General features: G+C 39.3%; 1 protein-coding gene across 2 annotated transcripts in view; it reads right to left on the bottom strand.

The window, feature by feature from the left end:
* The window catches only part of rps6ka2 (ribosomal protein S6 kinase, polypeptide 2), an 88,666-nt gene that overhangs the window by 2,470 nt on the left and 65,168 nt on the right, over positions 1-21,028 (bottom strand). The window contains exons 11-20 of one of the 2 annotated variants that reach the window (XM_067421442.1): positions 19,662-19,726; positions 19,470-19,572; positions 17,156-17,286; positions 9,969-10,094; positions 9,691-9,780; positions 6,555-6,713; positions 5,895-6,056; positions 5,085-5,161; positions 1,890-2,007; positions 441-578 (exon numbers count right to left, since the gene is read on the bottom strand). In XM_067421442.1, the coding sequence (XP_067277543.1) occupies positions 441-578; positions 1,890-2,007; positions 5,085-5,161; positions 5,895-6,056; positions 6,555-6,713; positions 9,691-9,780; positions 9,969-10,094; positions 17,156-17,286; positions 19,470-19,572; positions 19,662-19,726 (1,169 nt within the window). The remainder of the gene's footprint in view (positions 1-440; positions 579-1,889; positions 2,008-5,084; positions 5,162-5,894; positions 6,057-6,554; positions 6,714-9,690; positions 9,781-9,968; positions 10,095-17,155; positions 17,287-19,469; positions 19,573-19,661; positions 19,727-21,028) is intronic. The other variant, XM_067421443.1, reaches the window with a different exon arrangement.

Here is a 21,028-nt window from a genome sequence, read left to right as displayed (position 1 = left end):
CTTCGAAAAATGGAATCATTTTGCAAATCAATTGGTTCAATTGATTTGAAGCTTTGAAAAGTTTTGTTTCTCCCATCACTAATATAACATTAACGGCACAGATATCGGAATAACTTTAGGATTAGGGGCAAATTCCAAATGGCATTTTTGCACCTTTAAAGGCACACCGGGAAGGGGATGCATTTGTAGGGGCCTTCCAGATTAAAGTGAACAACAGATTCCTTAGCAAAGGGCCCTTCCACAAGTCCGTTGAGGTACTTTTACAATGGATGGATGCACTTTTTGGTCTTCAAAAGCTTGGATTATCCAGGACGTTAGATGTAACAGAACATATGCAGTTTTACAGGAAAACAAGAGATGGCAGTAATGCACTTTAAAAGTGGAGACTAAATCTGGCAACAGAAAAAAAGCAGCAGCAGATGGGACGACAGGAGCGGTACCTTCACTAGTTGCACGTCCTGTCTGATCAGCTGACTCTGAGATAACTCATCACGGTTCACTATCCAGGGATGTCTAAGAACAAGAGGTGCCGTCAGCCGCTGATGAGGGTCCACATGTAGCATTTTAGTGACAATGTCCTGTTCAAAGATGGCAAAAAATATTATAATTTTTTGTGTTTTGTTTTTTAGAATATTTCAGATCCTAGTTAAGATTAGGATTCACAGCTGATAGTAAAGACTGAACATGTACATTATTACTTGGGCTGGGCGATATATCAAATACATACAACTATGTATTCACTATTATATTGCTAGGAATATTAAATTAAGCAATATAGTGGTAATGTTATTATGCTTTTACTCTGTAATTAGGTTTCCTAAAGAGCATTTCATCAGACTAGTTTACCAATCCATCTCAATATGGTATTAGAGTTGATAAGTTCATTTTTTTAAGTTAATACAGATCAAATTCAATAAAACAATTCAAAAATATTTGTTTGTATCATCTCTCAAAAATAATCACAGACCTCATGATTGGGTTTTATTGCATTTTTATTGCCTAAATAACCTAAATTGCTGTCTATTCCTGTGAATGGTAATATTAATATACACTACCGGTCAAAAGTTTGGAATAATTATTTGCTAAAATGTATGGTAAAATATTGTGAATAATATTACAATTTAATAAAAACAGCAATATTGTGAAATACTGCTATAGTTTAAAATAAATAAATACATTTTTCGTTATAATGTGTCTTACATGATCCTCCAGAAATCATTCTAATATGATAATTTGATGCTCAATTATTATCAATTATTTTGGCACTCAATTAATAATAATGTTTCTTATGATCAATTTTGAATTCTTTTTTGCCGCTTAATATTTTTGTGGAAACTGTGATATATGTTTTCTTCAGGATTCTTGATGAATAGTCTTTTGAAATATTTTGTAACGTTATACATGCCATATGTTCAGTTTTTATATTTTTTTATATTACTTACCCTAAAATTTTGAATGGTTGAGTATCATGGTTTATACAGCAAATTAGAATGATTTCTGAAGGATCAAGGGACTCTGAAGACAGGCTAAAACAGGAATAAATTACATTTGGAAGTATATTCAAATAGAAAACGTTTTTTTTAAACTGTAATAATTTTTCACAATATTGCTTGTTTTAACATTACAAAAATCTTAATTATTCCACACATTTGACAGGTATTGTAAATAATTATAAATCAAAAAAAAAATTATATGTTTATTATGTTTATTTTGTAAAAAGAAGAATGTATTGATTATTATTTTTAGGATTTTATTTCTTGTATTAAACGACAAAAAGTAATGTCAACTAACCCATTGAATAATGTCAAATGTCAGAAAAATATTGGTCATTTTGGTTTATGCATCATCTATACATCGCCCAGGCCTAATCACAAAATAAGAAACCTGACCTTGGCTGCGTCAGACACTGTGTCCCAGTTGCCTCCTGAGAGGGCAAATTTCCCACTGCCAATCCGAGCCAAGATTTCCTCTGGTGTGTCGTCTGGGCCGTTAGCGAAGGGCGTGAAACTGTGGGACAGATTGAGTGCTGAGTGTGTGAAAGAACTTGTGAATGTGCCCTTTCAGAGAAAGGGTGAGAAGAGAAAAAAAGAGTGGCTTTTTTTGTAATACCCCCATTTCCACTGAGTTATTTTAAGCGTCCACATATGGCTAGGAAGAGCCAGACGATTTTTTTTTTTTCAAATGTTCTGATTACACAGAGGTTTAAAGCTCAATCCATAGTCAGGAACATTAAATTGAGAGTGCTGCTTGGCTTCTGATAGCTCTAGCATTGTGTTCAGTACAATTACTCTGTGACTTGACCCGGCTTACCTAGTAATCCCCTCCACCCTGCTCTAGAAATGAGTCCCCTCATCCGGGCAATGGGAAAAAGGATGTTCTACATAGGGGTTTGATTTGTTTATATTGATATATAAGTCATCATTTTGCAAAATAAATTAGGGCTATGCTCTTAGGTCATGTGTGTAGATTGATTTGTATTGAAATTATTCTGATGGTAGAAAGTTAGCTTACATATCATGCCCAGATGGATACTGTGAGTACATTTAGACAACAAATAAAATCTGTTCATATTTAGATATATATTTTACTGGTTTTTCATTTAATGAGAAAAAAAATCTGTCAAATGTGCACAAACCTTTGCCTTGTAGTATAGACTGTGATTATAAATTTATACTTCATACATACACCATTGACAATACTTTGTACCATTTGTACTTTAAAAACGTTCTAAACTTTGGGGCCAGTAAGATGTTTCTGAAAGAAGTCTCTTACGCTCACAAAAATATTGCATTTATTTGAATAAAAATATTGTGAAATATTATTACAAATTTGAATTCTCCTTTAATCTAATATATTTTAAAATTTAATTTATTCCTGAGATGGAATTGAATTTTCTGGAAAACCTCTTGGTTACATATGTAACCCTCATTCCTTGAGGGAAGGGAACAGAGACGTTACATCAGTACTGACCGAATGGGGGGCTTCACTTAGAAGCCAATCGCCTTTGAGATCTACAAAATGGCTTACTGAGAAACTCACTTAGGTGAAAATGTGCACAAATCCAGTCCATGGAGTGGAATGGTGCAGCAAGCGAAAACATCTGAGTCTGGCCACTAGGAGCGAGTACACGAGAGGAAACTGGCTTTACATGGAGATTATATAATCTCGCAAAAGTGTTGGGTGTCGCCCAGCTTGCAGCTCTGCAAATATCTGTTAGCGAGGCGCCATGTACTACAGCCCAAGAGGAGGCTACACTTCTGGTGTAGTGCGCCTTGACCCCTAGGGGGCATGGCAGGCCCTGAACCTGATATGCCAGGACAATGGCATCCACTATCCAGTGAGACAACCTCTGCTTGGATAGAGCCTTTGCTTTCTGCTTCCCTCCAAAACAAACAAAGAGCTGGTCTGAGGTCACTGCATCCGGTCTAGCTTGCAGATTCACCACCTGATCCCTGAAAGGAGTGATGGGAACCTTGGACACATATCCAGGCATGCTTCGTCAACCGAAAATGCTTACAGGTCCCCTACCCCTTCAATGGAAGCCAGGACAATCAAGAGTGCCACTTTCATCAAAAGGAACTTTAACTCAATGGACTGCAAGGGCTCAAAGGGAGCTCACTACAGGGAAGATAAAACCACTGCAAAGTCCCATGAGGGCATTTATAGAGAGCAAGGTGGATTTAATCTCCTCGCTCCTGTAATTAACCTGCTGACCAGGTCATGCTACCCTACTGTTTTTGAGTCCATCAGGTCGTGGTGAGTCAATATTGCGGCCACATAAATCTTCATCGTGGAGGGAGACAGCCTTACCATTCTTAGAGGAAGGAGAGCCCAGACCTGATCTGACATTTCCTGGGGTCTTCCAGGGGAGTCAGGCCCAGACATGGGAGACATGGAAGCATCATGAGGTGTGGGCGGGGTCATATTCCATACCCTGAGAGAGGAGACCAGGGAAAGACCAGCGTTCCACGGGGGTCTCATCTGACAGAGGTCTAGCGACAGAGGGGTCTGTGAGTGGTGAGGCAGTTCCTTCCTGTGACCACCTCTGCGCCCTTGCCCAGGTGGAGGCTGCTGCTGGGGTCTGACAGGAGCTGCAGGAGGGCGGCCTCGATGAGTAGCAGGCTGAGGTGTCTGTGCCAGCGACTGGGTGGAGGCAGACTGGAGTCCTCGACTGCTCCACCGAATAGCCCAGCCAGTGAGATAGGGGAGTTGAGGAAACGTGTTCACTCAGACTTCTACATATCAGCCAGGTTGAGCCATAGATGACATTCCTGGGCCATACCAGTGGACATCACCTGAACAAGAGGGCATGTTCAGAAGGTCAGAGGTCAGAAGCTGCATGCAACTTTTCAATGAGAGCGGGGTCAGCATTGCCCTTGTGCACGTTTCTGAGCCCCTTCGCCTGATGGACCTGAAGGATGGCCATAGCATGCAAAGTGGACACGGCCTGGTCCGCAGCTCTATAGGTAGATGTAACCAGAGTTAGACGTAAACCTACAGGCTTTGGATGGGTGCTTTGGGTCACCATACCATGTTGAAATGCTCTGCGGACACAGTTGCATCGCAAAAGAATGCTCAACAGGGGGATCCCCAGTTGTACTCTTTCATTGCACCGGGCCGCACCTTTACATGGACTTCTGGGAGGAAGGGCACTGGGGGCTGACGGGCACTTTCAGCATGGGCCGCCCACAGATACCAGTTATCAGCCTTGAGCACTGGGAACATGGTGGAGGGTTCCACTCGAAGCTCTCAGCTGTCCGGACAAGCATGACTGTGAGCTCCAGATCAGAATCTACAATGCAGGGACTCCCGAGGGAGGCAGCACAGGCGAATCCACATCTCCCGGAGGAATCTAGCCAACCTTGTGATACAGCGATCGACATGGTGTCTTTCACCAGCACCCCGAATAAGACACTGTGCCCAGGACAGGAAACACCAGCACCTTCATTCGGCATTTGATCAATTAAATGCATTATATAGTAGTATTGCATATATTTTCAAATATTAATAAAAAAAGATCTTACTGACTACAAACTTTTAAATGTTAGTGTATATGTAATATATAACCATAAGATGCAACTTACCCTGCCAGCATGGTGTAAAGTAAGATTCCCAGACTCCAGATATCACAGGCGGCATCATATCCCTGTTTCTTCAGGACCTGTATGAATTACAGCTTTGTTTTAGTACTCTTAGTACTAATCTCATTGCTAACAGATCATCAAAAAATGCACGTTTTTTTCTAATATTTAAGCATATTTTCAATTATGTTAGTACAATACACAAACTTGGGATTTTATGGTACTACATTTTATTTATGCAGTAGGTATAATTCTTTCATTAATCTTTTAAGCACATGCCTGAAAATGAAATGTTCTACTTAAACTGTCCTAAATCTTGAATTCTTTGAAGCACAGATTTAAGTCTGGTCTCTTTTAAAGATGACACTTGGCAGATTATTGCTATAAAAAAACTTTATATAAGTTATATAAAGATTTAACTTATATAAAGATTATAAGTAAAAAATGTTTTATATGAAACTTATATGAATTATTTTGTTTCAAAACACATTTTACTGTAAAATTAAGCAAAAACTAGTTGTGTACAAATTTTGAGCTTAAAATCAATTTGCTTTCGGTAAAATTTTCTTTGGGCGCAGTACCAAAAGTCTCCTCTAGATGAAGAACAAAACTTACTTGTGTATTACATTTTACAAACATTGAAAAACACACACACACATATATATATATATATATATATATATATATATATATATATATATATATATATATATATATATATATATATATATATATATATATATATATGAATCATATAAATCATATAAATATAAATCATAACAGCACAGAAAATAAAAAAATATCTAAATGTACCTCTGGTGCCACAAAGTTTGCAGTGTAGCATGGTGTCATGAGCAGACCATTTTCAGCCCTTAACTGTTTGGCAAAGCCAAAATCACAGATTCTGATGGACTCTGGGTCGCCTGTTTCATCAACATACAGGATGTTACTGGGCTTTAAGTCTCGATGCACAACCTGAACACAGAAGAAAAAACAATGGTAAAGCAAATTCTATGTGACCTAAAATTTGTGTCATTTGTTGTATTAGAACTTTTATGGTACATTTGTCAAGTCAACTTTATTTATATAGTGCTTTTACAATGACGATTGTTTCAAAGTAGCTTCACAGTGTTAAACAGGACAATATTTCAACAAAATTTGATTCAGCTGTAAAGTCGTTCTGGAGAAAACGGCAACGTTATCAGTTTATTTTAATTTATCATATAGCGACAATGTTGGAAGATCAGTTTATACAATTACTTAAGACCTAATTAATTTATTTTATTTAATATAAATAAATTTATATTTAGTTGAATAACTAAAAATAAATAATTAGTCGAAAAATAGATATTTAGTTGAATAAATTAGAGCAAAATTTTATTGTCCCCAATTGAGCAAGTCAAGCCGAAGGCGACAGTAGCAACTGAACAACTAACTATTTAGTGTCCCCTCTGTGACCACATGTAAACTGACCCCCTGTGAATGCAGATACTCCACAGTTTTGGTGATGGTGCAGAGCACAGCTGAGGCCTCCCGCTCTGAAAAGCACTTCTGCCGCAGGATCCGGTCCAGCAGCTCACCCCCTCTCATCAGCTCCATCACCAGATACACAAACTTTCCATCATCATAGACCTGCAGCACACATCACAGAGTTCACTCTCTTCGTCACATTGCAGTGATACAGCTTTCACTCACAGACATCAGCAGAACAGAGGGAGCCCAGGAGGGCTTATGTAACCAAGAACAAATCTTGTGAAATTGGATCAATGGTAATGCAGGTTAACCTCAAAAAACAGAAGTTTCGCATTAGTCCATTAGCTAATTTAAACTAATTACATCAGTTTATTTCCTGGTATGAAGAATAATTTTTTTCCACCCGATTGATTAGACATTTTTCTAAACATAATAGTCTCTCCAAGCTAATCACACATTTTAGACCGAAAATTGGCATCTATTGAGGGTATGCACATGATGTCTCAGTAGGTAGGTTACACCCATCGATTGGCAACTTTGGTGTTCAGTTTGAATGTAGTAAAAGCACACACACACGCAAGCATGCGCACACACACACACGGCACACAAGTGGCATGAGTGTCAAGGAGTGCCATACTGGTCTTGAGTCCCACGAAGGAGCTCCAGGAGGATACAATGGAGTAATGACAATGCAAGATGAGAGAGGTCCAGGAATGGACCTTATGTTTTATTATTATTATATGCGGCAGCTGTCCATGAGTAGTTGCTGCTTTACTTCCATTTTGTTGTTTGTTTATTTTTGATATTAACATTTTATGTTAAACGTTTGCCAGTTCCTGCCTTCTTCTTCCCTGAGCCTTTAACATTGATGCATTTGTGCCGAAACCCTAGGAGGAATGAGGGATGCGTTGTCATAAAGCCCTCGCCTCTGTGGGGAAATCTCAATCCCATCGAGTTGGATTGAGCAGAATCTGCCGCCGAGAAAGCTTGAGGAGGTGGAGCTGGAGGGCTTGGCGAGGGGACAGATATATTCGCCTCCATCCTCCAAAACATGGAGGGGCAGCTGCCGTCGGTTTCGGAGGAGGTGTTCCATCCGGGGGCATCCAGTGTCACCGCCAGGCATCGCAAAGAAGTTCTCCTGGCTGGTTGAAGACAGAGCCGCAGTGCATTTTGTGAAATTGACCATCCTTCTGTCTCCCTCTCTCTCGCCCCGTCTGTCCTTAACCCCAGGTGCTGTGGCTGCTGTGACAGGGGACTAGAAAGCAGTCTTGAGAATTTCCCCCAGCCTGCAAGGGGCTATGCGGGTGTGTGGCACGCAGGGTGGGGCTGAGAGCCGTGGGAACCAGCAAGGCCGGTGGCACGCATGCTAATCTGCGTGCCACACACCCTCATTACACTTGTGTTCTACAAACGGGGATGTTATATAATGTTAGACAAACGCAGTTTGCCTTACAAATCACGTTTAGATTAGATGAAGAAATTCTAAAGTTTAAACCGCAGTGACGATAACAGCAAGCAAAAAATCTTATTTTGCATTATGACCAAGTGTCAAGTCAAGTCAAATTTAATTGTATAGCACTTCACAATACACATAATTTCCAAGCAGCTTTAAAGAATGTCATAATATACATAATGCCTTAGTGCAGTCATGGCTGCCAGAGCACCTGGGGGTAAGGACAGACAAGAGAAAAGAGAAAAGAAAACAGAAGCAACAAGAGAGAGGAAAAGAAAAAAATCTTGGTCCGGTTCCCCAACACAGTTCTCGTGATACTGGACGCTCCTCAGTGGATGGCTCGATCCTCCTCCAATGCGATGTGACAGTGATGGCTCCTCCAGTTGAGGGCAGCTGGCAGCGAGTCCCTTGTTCCCTGCCCCTCCCCCATTATGGTGGATGACAGCAGGCTATAGCAGGAGCGACTCCTCCATTCCCTCTCAGACAGCAGCCATCCCCTCCATGACACAGGAGCACGGCAGCTCTTCAATCGTTTCAGCACCACCACCTCGAGCAGCCATTAGCAGTCACCGCTCCATCACGCTACCCAACCTCCTCAGCACTGCGATCCCTATCAGCAGTGAGGGCTCTCCCACTGTAAGTCCTTCCTTCCTCCCAGGTTTCAGCTCCAGTGTAATGAGATTAGAGTCACGGGGAAGAAGGAGATGGGAACTGGGGAACGCTTAATTACTTTAATCGTATAAAATGGTAAATGGACTGCATTTATAAAGCGCTTTTATCAGGCCTATTGCCATCCAAAGCGCTTTACATATCAGCTCACATTCACTCATTCATACATCGACGGCAGTGCCAGCCATGCAAGGCACCATCCAGCTCGTCGGGAGCAGCTGGGGTTAGATGTCTTGTTCATGGATAACTTGACACTTTGTCAGGTGGAACCGGGGATTGAACCACCAACCTTATGGTTTGTGGAAAACCTACATGAACCACTGAGCCACTGCCCCCGGTTTTAAATAAATACACAAAGAAACGTAAGTAAAGCAACAGCCTCTCAAGGACAACTGCCGCACAAACATAAACAAAACACAATGTAAAATCCAGGCCTGGTCATCTTGTCTCCTTCACTGTCGTCGCTCCTCCTTTTATGTTTCCGGAGCTCCTCCATTAGAGATATGAGATACTCTCATTATTAATCCCGCCACCGGCCTTGCATTGTTCTCAAGGCTCTCGGCCTAGCATTCCTAGCCACGTCAATGTCCATGGACCACTGATACTTTGTAAGTTGTTGCAATGATCACTGTTACGTCCAAACGCCTTTAATTTAAGAAGATATATGTTTCCACAGTTTTCCCTATTCATGTTGCAGGATGTTTTGCAACTGGCTGGGGGGGTGGAGTGTGTGTGTGTGTGTGTGTGTGGGGGGGGGGGGGGGGGTGTAAAGTTCATTTAATAACATATATACAGGAAAAATAGAAATGCATTATTGAAAACTACATTTTTTGAAACTGTAAACCTCTATTAACATCTTCATGGTTAAATAATATATCTCCTTTAGATCTACAATCCAACATAAACCAAAGATAAAGTTACAAATTGGTAAATCCATGAGTACAGTTTAGAAACACTATATATATATAACTAAACTAAAGTAGCATTTCTTTCTTTTTTTAAATTGTGACTCACATCTTTTAGAGTAATGATGTTTGGGTGCTGGCCGTATCGCAGAAGAATCTCAATCTCTTCAGACGGGTCCTTCTTGGCTCTGTCAATAATCTGAAATAAAGTGGGCTGGTCAAAGCCATGTCTGATAAGTGATGCTCTCCCCTAACTAAGACAATTCATCAAAAGTCTCCTATGGAACAGTTTCTGCTGTTCACTAAATTAAACTATGCACAGTGTTTTGTCACTCGAAGAGCATTTGATAGAACCCAGTGATTTTAAAGAGTAGATTTTATACTTACTTTAACAGCATACTCCACACTGGTGATTCTGTGGACACAACGTTTGCAGACCGAATACGCTCCAATGCCAATATCCTCCTTTAACTCATAGCCATCAGTGAAATGAATGTTGTTGCCATGAAGTTGCTGCATTACAAAACAACACATGAATATATTGATTATTTATTTGGTATTACAAATGATGAAATGACAACATTACATTACATATGGACGTGTTCCATTAACTTTTTTCATTTTGAACAGTCTATCTATTAAGTTTAGCCTAGAAATCTAGACGCACCCTAGCGGCAGCAAATTTAATTTGCCCGCAAGTGTGGTCTAGCAACTCTCAATTCCTATCTGAGCTGTATTCCTCAGAATCTGGACGGCCCAATCACATCGTGTATAGAATCGGCGGGCGGGGCCATAATGATGACGGCCGAGTTGCGTTTGCGTGCTTCTAGTAAACACAGAAACTGGCAAACGGCGGCGGTCTTTCGAATCAGCTCTGCCCGCGCCTCCGGAAGACTTGGAGTTAAGCTTTCCTCTGAGAAAAGAACAAAGAGCGGCACTGAAGTCATTCTTAAAAAGGGAAGATGTGTTCGGAGTTTAGCCGACCGGATACGGCGAATGTTTAATCAGTCAGCGAGCTCCCCTTCACCGTCGTTGCTCCGGTTGGTGTAGCGCTATCCTATCGCGGGCAGAGGGAGTTTGGAAGACAACTGTTTATCCCGCCCCTCAGATTGAGCCCTGTCTATGGTGAGTTTCCAGACCAAACATCTTGATGTGGGTCTGGCTTGTCAGGCTATATTAAGTTATCATTTATTGCAATATAATCCGGTGGCATTCATACATTTTAAATGTGGATTCGGTGTCCACTTAACCCCAAGCAACTTTACAGCACACAGTAACTGTCCTCCAGAAGTAACCTGAGGTTAAGTGTCTTGCTCAAGGGCACAATGATCATAATCGAAATCTTCATTGAGGGGTTTGACCATATAACCTTTCACTTACCAGCCCACATCTTTAACAGCACCCCATATATCTGAAATGACTGAAAATTTCACCACCTGGTTATCTGGAACACATAATACCTCTTTTTTTCAAGTTTGCTTTGTATTTTTAGAAAATTGTAAATATGACGACATTTATCATTTTTATATATAGTTTGAAAATTTACCATTGACTTTGTTACAATGTTTAATTATATCCCTGTAACATTTACATACTATAGTATGTGCCTTCTTTTTTTTTTTCTTTTTTTTTTTTACACAAAACTATGGCCTGTCCCAACACAGAGGTCCCTGAGATCTGGACCTTTAGTTTTTTTCCCAAGGTGTATAATAAAAGTTGTGAAATAAATGCCTACTAATAACTGTACTTTAGTGCTGCAAAGATAAAAGGCCAAGATCTCTGACTGAAATTAACTAAATTAAATCCTGACGGACAGTAATAGCCAAGGACGCAAACAACTAATCTGGAGCTGTTTTCAGCACATTAGGCTTAATATTGAGAATGACCGTATGCATATTGTGTATATTGTATATTGTGAATGAATTGTTTAATATTTCAACTTTGTTACACTTTTCTAATAGAGTTTCTTTCTTCTGTTGAACACAAGAAGATATTTTAAATAATGTTGGTAATCAAACAGTTGACGGTAGCCATTAAAGGTTTAGTTCTAGGGGTGTCAACAATAATCGATTCGGCGATGCATCGCGATGCGGGGCATGAACGATTCAGCATCGATGCGGCAAAGTGCCATAATCGATTATGTCACTGTTTATTTTCTGGCGGACGATAAAGTTGTGAAGTTTCAAATACTTCCGGTTCCGGGAGAATAACAACAACAAGGAAGATGGCTGAGGCGGAGGCAGATGACCGCGATAGACGGGTTATTAAAAACGCGCTAACGACCCGAGGTGTGTAGGATTGTACGTATATATTTTTTGCACAATAATAAATTAATCTATAATGACGAAATACGGCGCAATTCACCTTTATTCCACAAGGTGGCAATGTCTGATACCCAATGATGAAGTGACGTTTCACTCATAGTTACCTCTGACAGAAAACGAAACAATAATTATAATCTGCAAAACTTGAAATGACTCAGTGATTTACTTCAGAGAGCAAGTACTAAACACAATCATATGTTAGTGTCACTGTCTCTTGATGATGGATGTGCTCAAGAAGCTGTCAGTGATCAAAATATTGATTTTGAAGACATTGAAAATGAGTTTGGAGAATATGCTGGAGATCGCGAATATGAGCAGATGCTGAATATACTGGTAAACGAGCTCTGACGAGGTCATATGATGATGGTATTAAACATCTGCTCAAACTGAATCCTTCCAAGCTCCAAAAGGTAACGAAATAGGTTTTATTTTATTCTTCTGTAGCTGTTACTCTAAAATCAGGAGTTTTATATATTATCACGACAGGTAGAGGTCTATCCATGTTAAATATAGATCTGGGTTGCTAACGACCTGAATATGTAAGAATGTTTGGTGAAGCAGTCATGCATTTAAGAGTTAATTGCATTTTATTTAATTACATTTTATTTTATTTAATAACTTTTATGTCAAAGATGCAGGAGACACATAGCAGCCAATACAATCTGTTGCCCCATGACTGATGAAAAATTTGCTTTGTGTGCAGTAGTATTTTGATGCATCACAATGCATCGTAGAATCGAATTGAATCGAATCGTTACCTGGTGAATCGTAATCGAATCGAATCGTGAAGGCAGTGCCAATGCACACCCCTATTTAGTTCACCCAAAAATGAAATTTATGTCATTACCCCAATGTCGTTCCATACCCGTAAACCCTCCGTTCATCTTCAGAACACAGTTTAAGATATTTTATATTTAGTCCGAGAGCGCAAGTGTATGCACACTATACTGTCCATGTCCAGAAAGGGAATAGAAACATCATCAAAGTAGTCCATATGTGACATCAGTTAGTTAATTATCATTAAAAAAATTCAAATATCTTTTAATCGAAAATACATGTTGGTCCAAAAATCAGAAAAACTATGATTTTATTCAGCATTGTCTTTTCTTCCTGGTTCGTTTTCAATCAAACACTTCTCTCAAATAAAGGTTATAACGATTATAAATCAATTCATGATTCGTATCGCGTGTCAAACTGCTGAAATCACGTGACACTTGCATACACTCTCGGACTAAATATAAAATATCTTAAACTGTTTTCCGAAGATGAACAGAGGTCTTACGGGTGTGGAACAACATTAGGGTGAGTCATTAATGACATAAATTAAATTTTTGGGTGAACTAACCCTTTAAAGAGGGAAATTCAGCGTTGGGAAGATGAATTTGTATTTAAACTGGGTCATTAATCTAGTAGAAATGTGAAATTATTTTTGAATTTGGTGCTTTCTAGACTGAGAAAAGACAGAAAATTTATTTTTGTCTCATGGGGATGAAAGACAACAATTCCCAGAATGCTTCGCTGCCCTTAGAGGCCACTCCGAAAGCCATCGCTACTGAATCACTGATCACTTTCCCACCGTGTTCATCTTCATAAAATCATTTCAGTTAGAGAACAGACACTACAATTAAAAACGGAACGTGTCTGTTCAATGTAATGTGATTTAGCCGCTGAGGGAGTGTCACAGCACAAACGCTGCAGGAGTCAGATTGAATGAGCTGAATTCACAGCGCATGTTCAGTCTGGCATATTTTCAGTTCATGCCTTTGGAAGGTTAACTTTTAATAGGAATTAATTTGAGAAGTTAAACCTGTTAAGCTGATTTCTAAATTTTGAAAAAATCCTAAGAAATGCATACTCAGACTAAAACAAATACAGTTTGTGAATCCTTTGCACTAAAAGCATAATTATGGCCTCATTTGAAAGCAGACACCTGGCAGTTTACTGTAAAGTCAAAATGATAATATTTTTTATAATAATAAAAAAAGCTATAATAAGCTTCAAAGTTTTGTAAAGTTATTAGAAATGTATTTGTATGAAATATCTTTATGAAAATAAAATTGAAGTGGGCCTTGGAGAAATCTAGAAATGCACTACAGCTAAAGCCACAAGTCTGACCATGTTATATTTCAGATCTGAAGATGATCAGTCTAAAACTCTGAATTTTATTAAACGTTTTACAAGATCGTTTCATGTGATTTTATTTAGAGATATCTCTGAAATATCAAATGATGTTTATTGCCACATCTTCTCAGCTTTCATTCTCTATTTTGCCTCTATTGTTTAGAGGTGCAACTGCCCCATTCAGTTTGTCTCCCCGGCACACATTCACACTTCTGCGGACTGGTGATGGCTCTAATTATTATTCTTTTGTCTGCATTATAATTACTAACGATTCTCTATTCAAACTGTTCTATTCAAACCTCATTTCTAAATCAAACCTCTCACTTTACCCTCACTGAGACTCTATTGAATGCATTTCGTCCAAATAAGCATTTCAGTAGTTTTACATTTAGAAAATGTTCATAAAAATAAAGTATTTACTCAGTGGCAGGTGCATCTAGGGCAAGCTAGCATGTTAGCTTAGCACACCAGCAAAACAACAATTTATACGATTAAAATCATGTTTTATTCAAAACTTGCTTCATATCACTTTATAATTTATAAGTCGAGTGTTTTATATAACAATATGTGATCTCATGTAGCTTCGGGTCAACAAATCTGACAGAAAATATACAATGCTAAAAGCTATGTGGAATAGCATTGCATTATAAATATCATCTATTATGAAACCACCCAACATAGCATAAAGAACACAGACCAACCATATATTGCCGCGATTGTGTGTTTATTGTCTTAAAACGTGTCTATCTGCATAAAATAGCGATCTAACGATCGCTAGAAAGCTGTTTTTGGTCATGTCAGATACTTCCTGAATGTCACATGGTGTGTCTGTTCTTCATGTGTTCCACAAGGGAGTGAATTTTCAGTAGTACAGCTTTCCAGCGCCCTCCGGCTGCCAGAATGAATTGAAAACACAGCATATCACAGCCTACTGCTCTCATAATCATACATCCGCGGATTTTGGATAAAGATTGAATAAATAATACTTCTCTGTATAGAAATTTGACTCAAACATGTGAGAATCTATCAATATTTCTCCACATCTGCACACATTTGAAGTAAAAGCCCTGAGGGAAGTTGTTTTGTCGAGTGTCTTCATGACGACCAGAGAAGAGTTTTTTATGAATGGGAGCAAATGACGCGCATATTACAATCAAAAGGTGGCGACGCCCAAGATCATATTCATAACTCCTGGCACATATTAACACATTACGGTCATTATAAGACTTTGAGAATAAAACAGAGGTAACAAAATTAAACTTTAGTCTTAGATCTTTTTAATGATGTATAGTTTGTCAAGGTAATTACTTACATCTGATAGTAATTTTGAGCTAATTTAAGCAAAGAGAGTTTCAGTGCGTCACCGTCCTCGTGACGGTTATCAGGTTAAAACACTTACATTGCTCAGCATAGCTCCGTTTACATTAAAGCCTGCAGCTGCGAGCTGAGTGAGTGCGATCTCCCACCCCTCCATGCGTGAGTTGAAAAAATGTGGAAATAGCTCCCTCTGCTGGCTGTAGTCTTTAGCCCCTGGCCAAAAATATTACCGATGACGCAAATTGAAGATATTTGCATCATCCGAGTAATTTTTCCAGAAATAAAATGCTTATAAAATATACTTCAGGGTTTCTACTGACAGAAAGCCATATGCTAATCGCTGAAGTAACCCTTCAACTACCATATTGGGTAGTTTACCAACATTCTTTAAAATATCTTTGCATGTGTTCAACAGAAAAGAAAGAAACTCAAACAAGTTTGGAACAACATGAGGGTGAGTAAATGATGACTACATTTCAGGGTGAACTGTCCCTTTAAGTGTGTTTATAGGTTGTGGTTAGGAGGACAGTCATATTAAATATGTTTGATATGATATATATTTGCTAACTATTTTTTCTTTATTCCATACATTTTCTGAGTTTGACAAGAAATCCCCAGGTGTCTGCAACCTTTGTAAATTAAAATGCCCATATCTGGCCAGTGTTAAAAATGTAAAGAGATAGTTCAGCTAAAAAACTTTTTTGTACTCTTTGCACATGGTTAAGCAATTGTTATCAAACATTTTGACATCCAGATATCTTAAAATGGATGATGTTTCCCAGTTTTTGGACCTCTGTATTTCTAAAACCCTGTGTTTGGCAATGCACAGAACCTAACATTATTTTGCTGCCTTGCAAGCACAGCTTTTTCCTTGAATAAATATATTCATCGGCTAAAAGTGAAACAGACATACATACTTCCAAATATGCAAATAGTCAACAACATAGTGAATGAAACACCCCCTAAAACCAATTCACAGCACAGGTTTGGAAATCTTCTACAAATAGCTGCACTCATGAATCTTCATGAGCCCTATCAGAGTAAGTTAATATTGAATGCTTGGCAGATGCCACATCAGATCAGAATGATCAGAATTCAAGACTACGGCACCGCAGAACAGATATCTGCTCGTGTGCCAGTGTGTTCCTGCCAATCAATACATCTCATTCCGGTCACTGCCATGTCAGCTCAGACACTGCAATAAAGCAGCTCTTCAGGTATGAACCATCTGGCGGAATTAGTTCAGATTATGTAACGCAGTCTCTTTTTTCTTTCTCTTTCTTCTCATTTTTAGCTGTGCTACACAACTCTTCTTCCCTGAGGAATAGGTCTGAATTGACTGCATGCTCACAGCCAGACCAAGGCTAGATGAATACAGAAAACAACTTTGGCTAGGCTGACTGCAATATTTTCTGTATGTTATCGACTAGCCCTCTATATAGTAAATAATGCTTTACTTTAGTGAAATATTGTTTGTTTCTCAGACCAAAGAAACACAATTTGTACTTTTTCTGAAGAATTGAAGTGATTTTTGCCAGTGCAAAACTGTTGCCAGTGTTGTGGGTGGTTATTAAGGTACTGCAGTCCAGTTGCATTTTACTGTGTAGTTACTGAGGTATTTTGAGTCACTCAGTTGCTACGGTATTTTAAGTGTTTTATGCATGCTGCTATGAGATTGCTAATGTAATTTGAATACCATTTTGTTGCTATACTTTGGTGAGGTAGTTTGAAAGATTTTTAAAATAACATTATTATATGGTTGTAGATGGTTTCCACAACCTGCCAGAAAGCGATTATCAGAGTCCTGCTCACCTGTACAATGGGGTTTACAGAGATTTGCTTGATCTCGACCAAAGGTTGTTCTTGACCCAGGTTAGAGGCCACAAAGCTGAAGCCGCGGAAGAGCTGGTGTGCATTAGCGCTGGGTGGAACACCGGGTGAGTCTGTGGACACATTCAGATAAAAATATACACAGGTCCTTCTCAAAAAATTAGCATGTGATAAAAGTTAATTATTTTCCAGAATGCAATGATACAAATTAAACTTTCATATATTTAAGATTCATTGCACACCAACTGAAATATTTCAGGTCTTTTATTGTTTTAATACTGATGATTTTGGCATACAGCTCATGAAAACCCAAAATTGCTGTCTCAAAAAATTATCATATCATGAAAAGGTTCTCTAAAGGAGCCATTAACCTAATCATCTGAATCAACTAATTAACTCTAAACACCTGCAAAAGATTCATGAGGCTTTTAAAAACTCCCAGCCTGTTTAATTACTCAAAACCGCAATCATGGGTAAGACTGCCGGCCCGACCCAACCCTGTCCAGAAGGCCATCATTGACACCCTCAAGTGAGAGGGTAAGACACAGAAATAAATTTCTGAACGAATAGGCTGTTCCCAGAGTGCTGTATCAAGGCACCTCAGTGGGAAGTCTGTGGGAAGGAAAAAGTGAGGCAAAAAACGCTGCACAACGAGAAGATGTGAGCGGACTCTGAGGAAGATTGTGGAGAAGGACCGATTCCAGACCTTGGGGGACCTGCGGAAGCAGTGGACTGAGTCTGGAGTAGAAACATCCAGAGCCACCGTGCAAAGACATGTGCAGGAAATGGGCTACAGGTGCCACATTCCCCAGGTCAAGCCACCTTTGGGCTACAGAGAAGCAGCACTGGACTGTTGCTCAGTGGTCCAAAGTACTTTTTTTTGATGAAAGCAAATTTTGCATGTCATTCGGAAATCAAGGTGCCAGAGTCTGGAGGAAGACTGGGGAGAAGGAAATGCCAAAATGCCTGAAGTCCAGTGTCAAGTACCCACAGTCAGTGATGGTCTGGGGTGCCATGTCAGCTGCTGGTGTTGGTCCACTGGGTTTTATCAAGGGCAGGGTCAATGCAGCTAGCTATCAGGAGATTTTGGAGCACTTCATGCTTCCATCTGCTGAAAAGATTTATGGAGATGAAGATTTCGTTTTTCAGCACGACCTGGCACCTGCTCACAGTGCCAAAACCACTGGTAAATGGTTAACTGAGCATGGCATTACTGTGCTCAATTGGCCTGCCAACTCTCCTGACCTGAACCCCATGGAGAATCTGTGGGATATTGTGAAGAGAAAGTTGAGAGACGCAAGACCCAACACTCTGGATGAGCTTAAGGCCGCTATCGAAGCATCCTGGTCCTCCATAACACCTCAGCAGTGCCACAGGCTGATCGCCTCCATGCCACGCCGCACTGAAGCAGTCATTTCTGTAAAAGGATTTCCAACCAAGTATTGAGTGCATAACTGAACATAATTATTTGAAGGTTTACTTTTTTGTATTAAAAACACTTTTCTTTTATTGGTTGGATGAAATATGCTAATTTTTGGAGATAGGAATTTTGGGTTTTCATGAGCTGTATGCCAAAATCATCAGTATTAAAACAATAAAAGACCTGAAATATTTCAGTTGGTGTGCAATGAATCTAAAATATATGAAAGTTAATTTTTTATCATTACATTATGGAAAATAATGAACTTTTATCACATATGCAAATTTTGTATTAAAAACACTTTTCTTTTATTGGTTGGATGAAATATGCTAATTTTTGGAGATAGGAATTTTGGGTTTTCATGAGCTGTATGCCAAAATCATCAGTATTAAAACAATAAAAGACCTGAAATATTTCAGTTGGTGTGCAATGAATCTAAAATATATGAAAGTTAATTTTTTATCATTACATTATGGAAAATAATGAACTTTTATCACATATGCAAATTTTTGGAGAAGGACCTGTATAGAAAGGCAAGGACACAGGGGCACAAGGAAGGACACAGTCTCTCTATGAATGGAAACACACAATTGATCCCATTTGAGCAGTATGAATAGTATGCACTATATGGCAGGACCCGAGGGTTCTTGGTAAACAGGTTCTGCTGTTGCAGTTCACTCTAATTTGTTTTTGCACTCTCCCTGGGCTTGCTGGGCACAGACTATTATGTAAGAATAGTTTCCAGCTTGCTGTCTATCACATTGTCTCTGATGTTTAAAAGCAAACACTTAAAATGATTCTTCCAGCCATTCTTTAAATAAAATAGAGTACGAGTAATGCGTGTGTAATCTGAAAATCAACTGCAATTTGCTTCACCTGTCGGTGTGCGGGATGTAAACTCGGGATCAAAATGAAAGGTGTCCTCTGGTCGGCCCACTGCTGGTTTGAATGGAGGCTTGATTTCTCGTCTGTACAACTTCTGTTAATCAAGAAGACGGAAAGCCCACATAATGATCACAATTTACATCATTTAAGACATACTCTAATGCCATACATATATATACTTACATTCCAGTCTATTGTTGCAAAGAATATATGGCGTTTGATTTCTTCCACTCCATCAGGTCCAGCACCTGCAGAACAACCAGAGGATAAAGAGTCAGGTAACAGGTTGGATGAAATGCCTCATAAAACAAAAATGTTCTAAAACCCATCTGTCACATAAAACAATTTAAAGAATGGGATTCCCATGAAACATCAATCTATCTGTGAGTCAGACAAGTGTTCAAAGCACTCTTCGGAATCCTCTTCAGCTCTATTTCCCATCCTGCTTGATGTAGCTAACCTTTTAAACCCCCAACAAATAGGAAGCTAAAAATGCTGTGCTAAGAAAATTGATCACTGTTTTGCTGGTAAGCATAACCCAGTTAGCCTAACATCTGGCTGCAGAAACCATCTACCACTGTTGACGGTGGTCATGGCTGAGCTCATGTTTGGCTTTGATACTTATTCTCATTGTAAGAGTGACTTCTCTCTGATTGATGGATATCTCTTCAGGGCTAAGGGTAGTGTAGTTTTTAGCAGGAATTTGACAATTGTACTAATGCTCATACAGAAGCATAACTCATCATTTAAAAGATAAGTTCAAACATTTTCAATCAGCATTGTATTGTTGCAAAGCCATAGTATATGTAAATGAACACTGTGTATATTCTTTTTCCACATTACCTGCACATAAACTGTTCAGACCTAACATTATGACCACCTTCCTAATATTGTGTTGGTCTCGCTTTTGCTGCCAAAACAGCCCTTACCTGATGCTCACGTGCCAACTATTGGTGTTTTCGGCAGTGGACAGGGGTCAGCAACCGCACCATGACTGATCTATGCAGCCCCATACACAATAAACTATGATTCACTGTGTATTCTGACTTCTTTCTATCAGAACCAGAATGAACTTCTTGAGCAATTTGAGCTATAGTAGCTTGTCTGTTTGATTGCACCACATGGGCCACCCTTCTCTCCCCACATGCATCAACGTGTAACCACTGTTCCTTCCTTGGACCACTTTTGATAGATACTGAACACTGCAGACCAGGAACACTCCACAAGAGCTGCAGTTTTGGAGATGCTCTGACCCCGTATAACCATCACAATTTGCCTTGTCAAACTCACACAAATCCTTACGCTTGCCTTACTACTTCTAACGCATCAACTTTGAGAACAAAATGTTCACTTGCTGCCTAATATATACCACCCACTAATGGATGCAGTGATGAAGAGATAATCAGTGTTAGTTACTTCACATAAAGATATGCATTATCGGTGTAAAGTTATGCATTATCGGTGTATATCCCCATTTATTTGTCAGCAAAATTCCGCTGGATTATGCAAAACATTTCACAGCTACAGGGCTTCTGTTAAAACTAGAAATT

The sequence above is a fragment of the Pseudorasbora parva genome, chromosome 17, assembly GCF_024679245.1.
Source record: "Pseudorasbora parva isolate DD20220531a chromosome 17, ASM2467924v1, whole genome shotgun sequence".
Taxonomy (NCBI): domain Eukaryota; kingdom Metazoa; phylum Chordata; class Actinopteri; order Cypriniformes; family Gobionidae; genus Pseudorasbora; species Pseudorasbora parva.
Note: the sequence above shows the minus strand (reverse complement) of the source record. Positions and strands in the feature narration are given on the sequence as shown.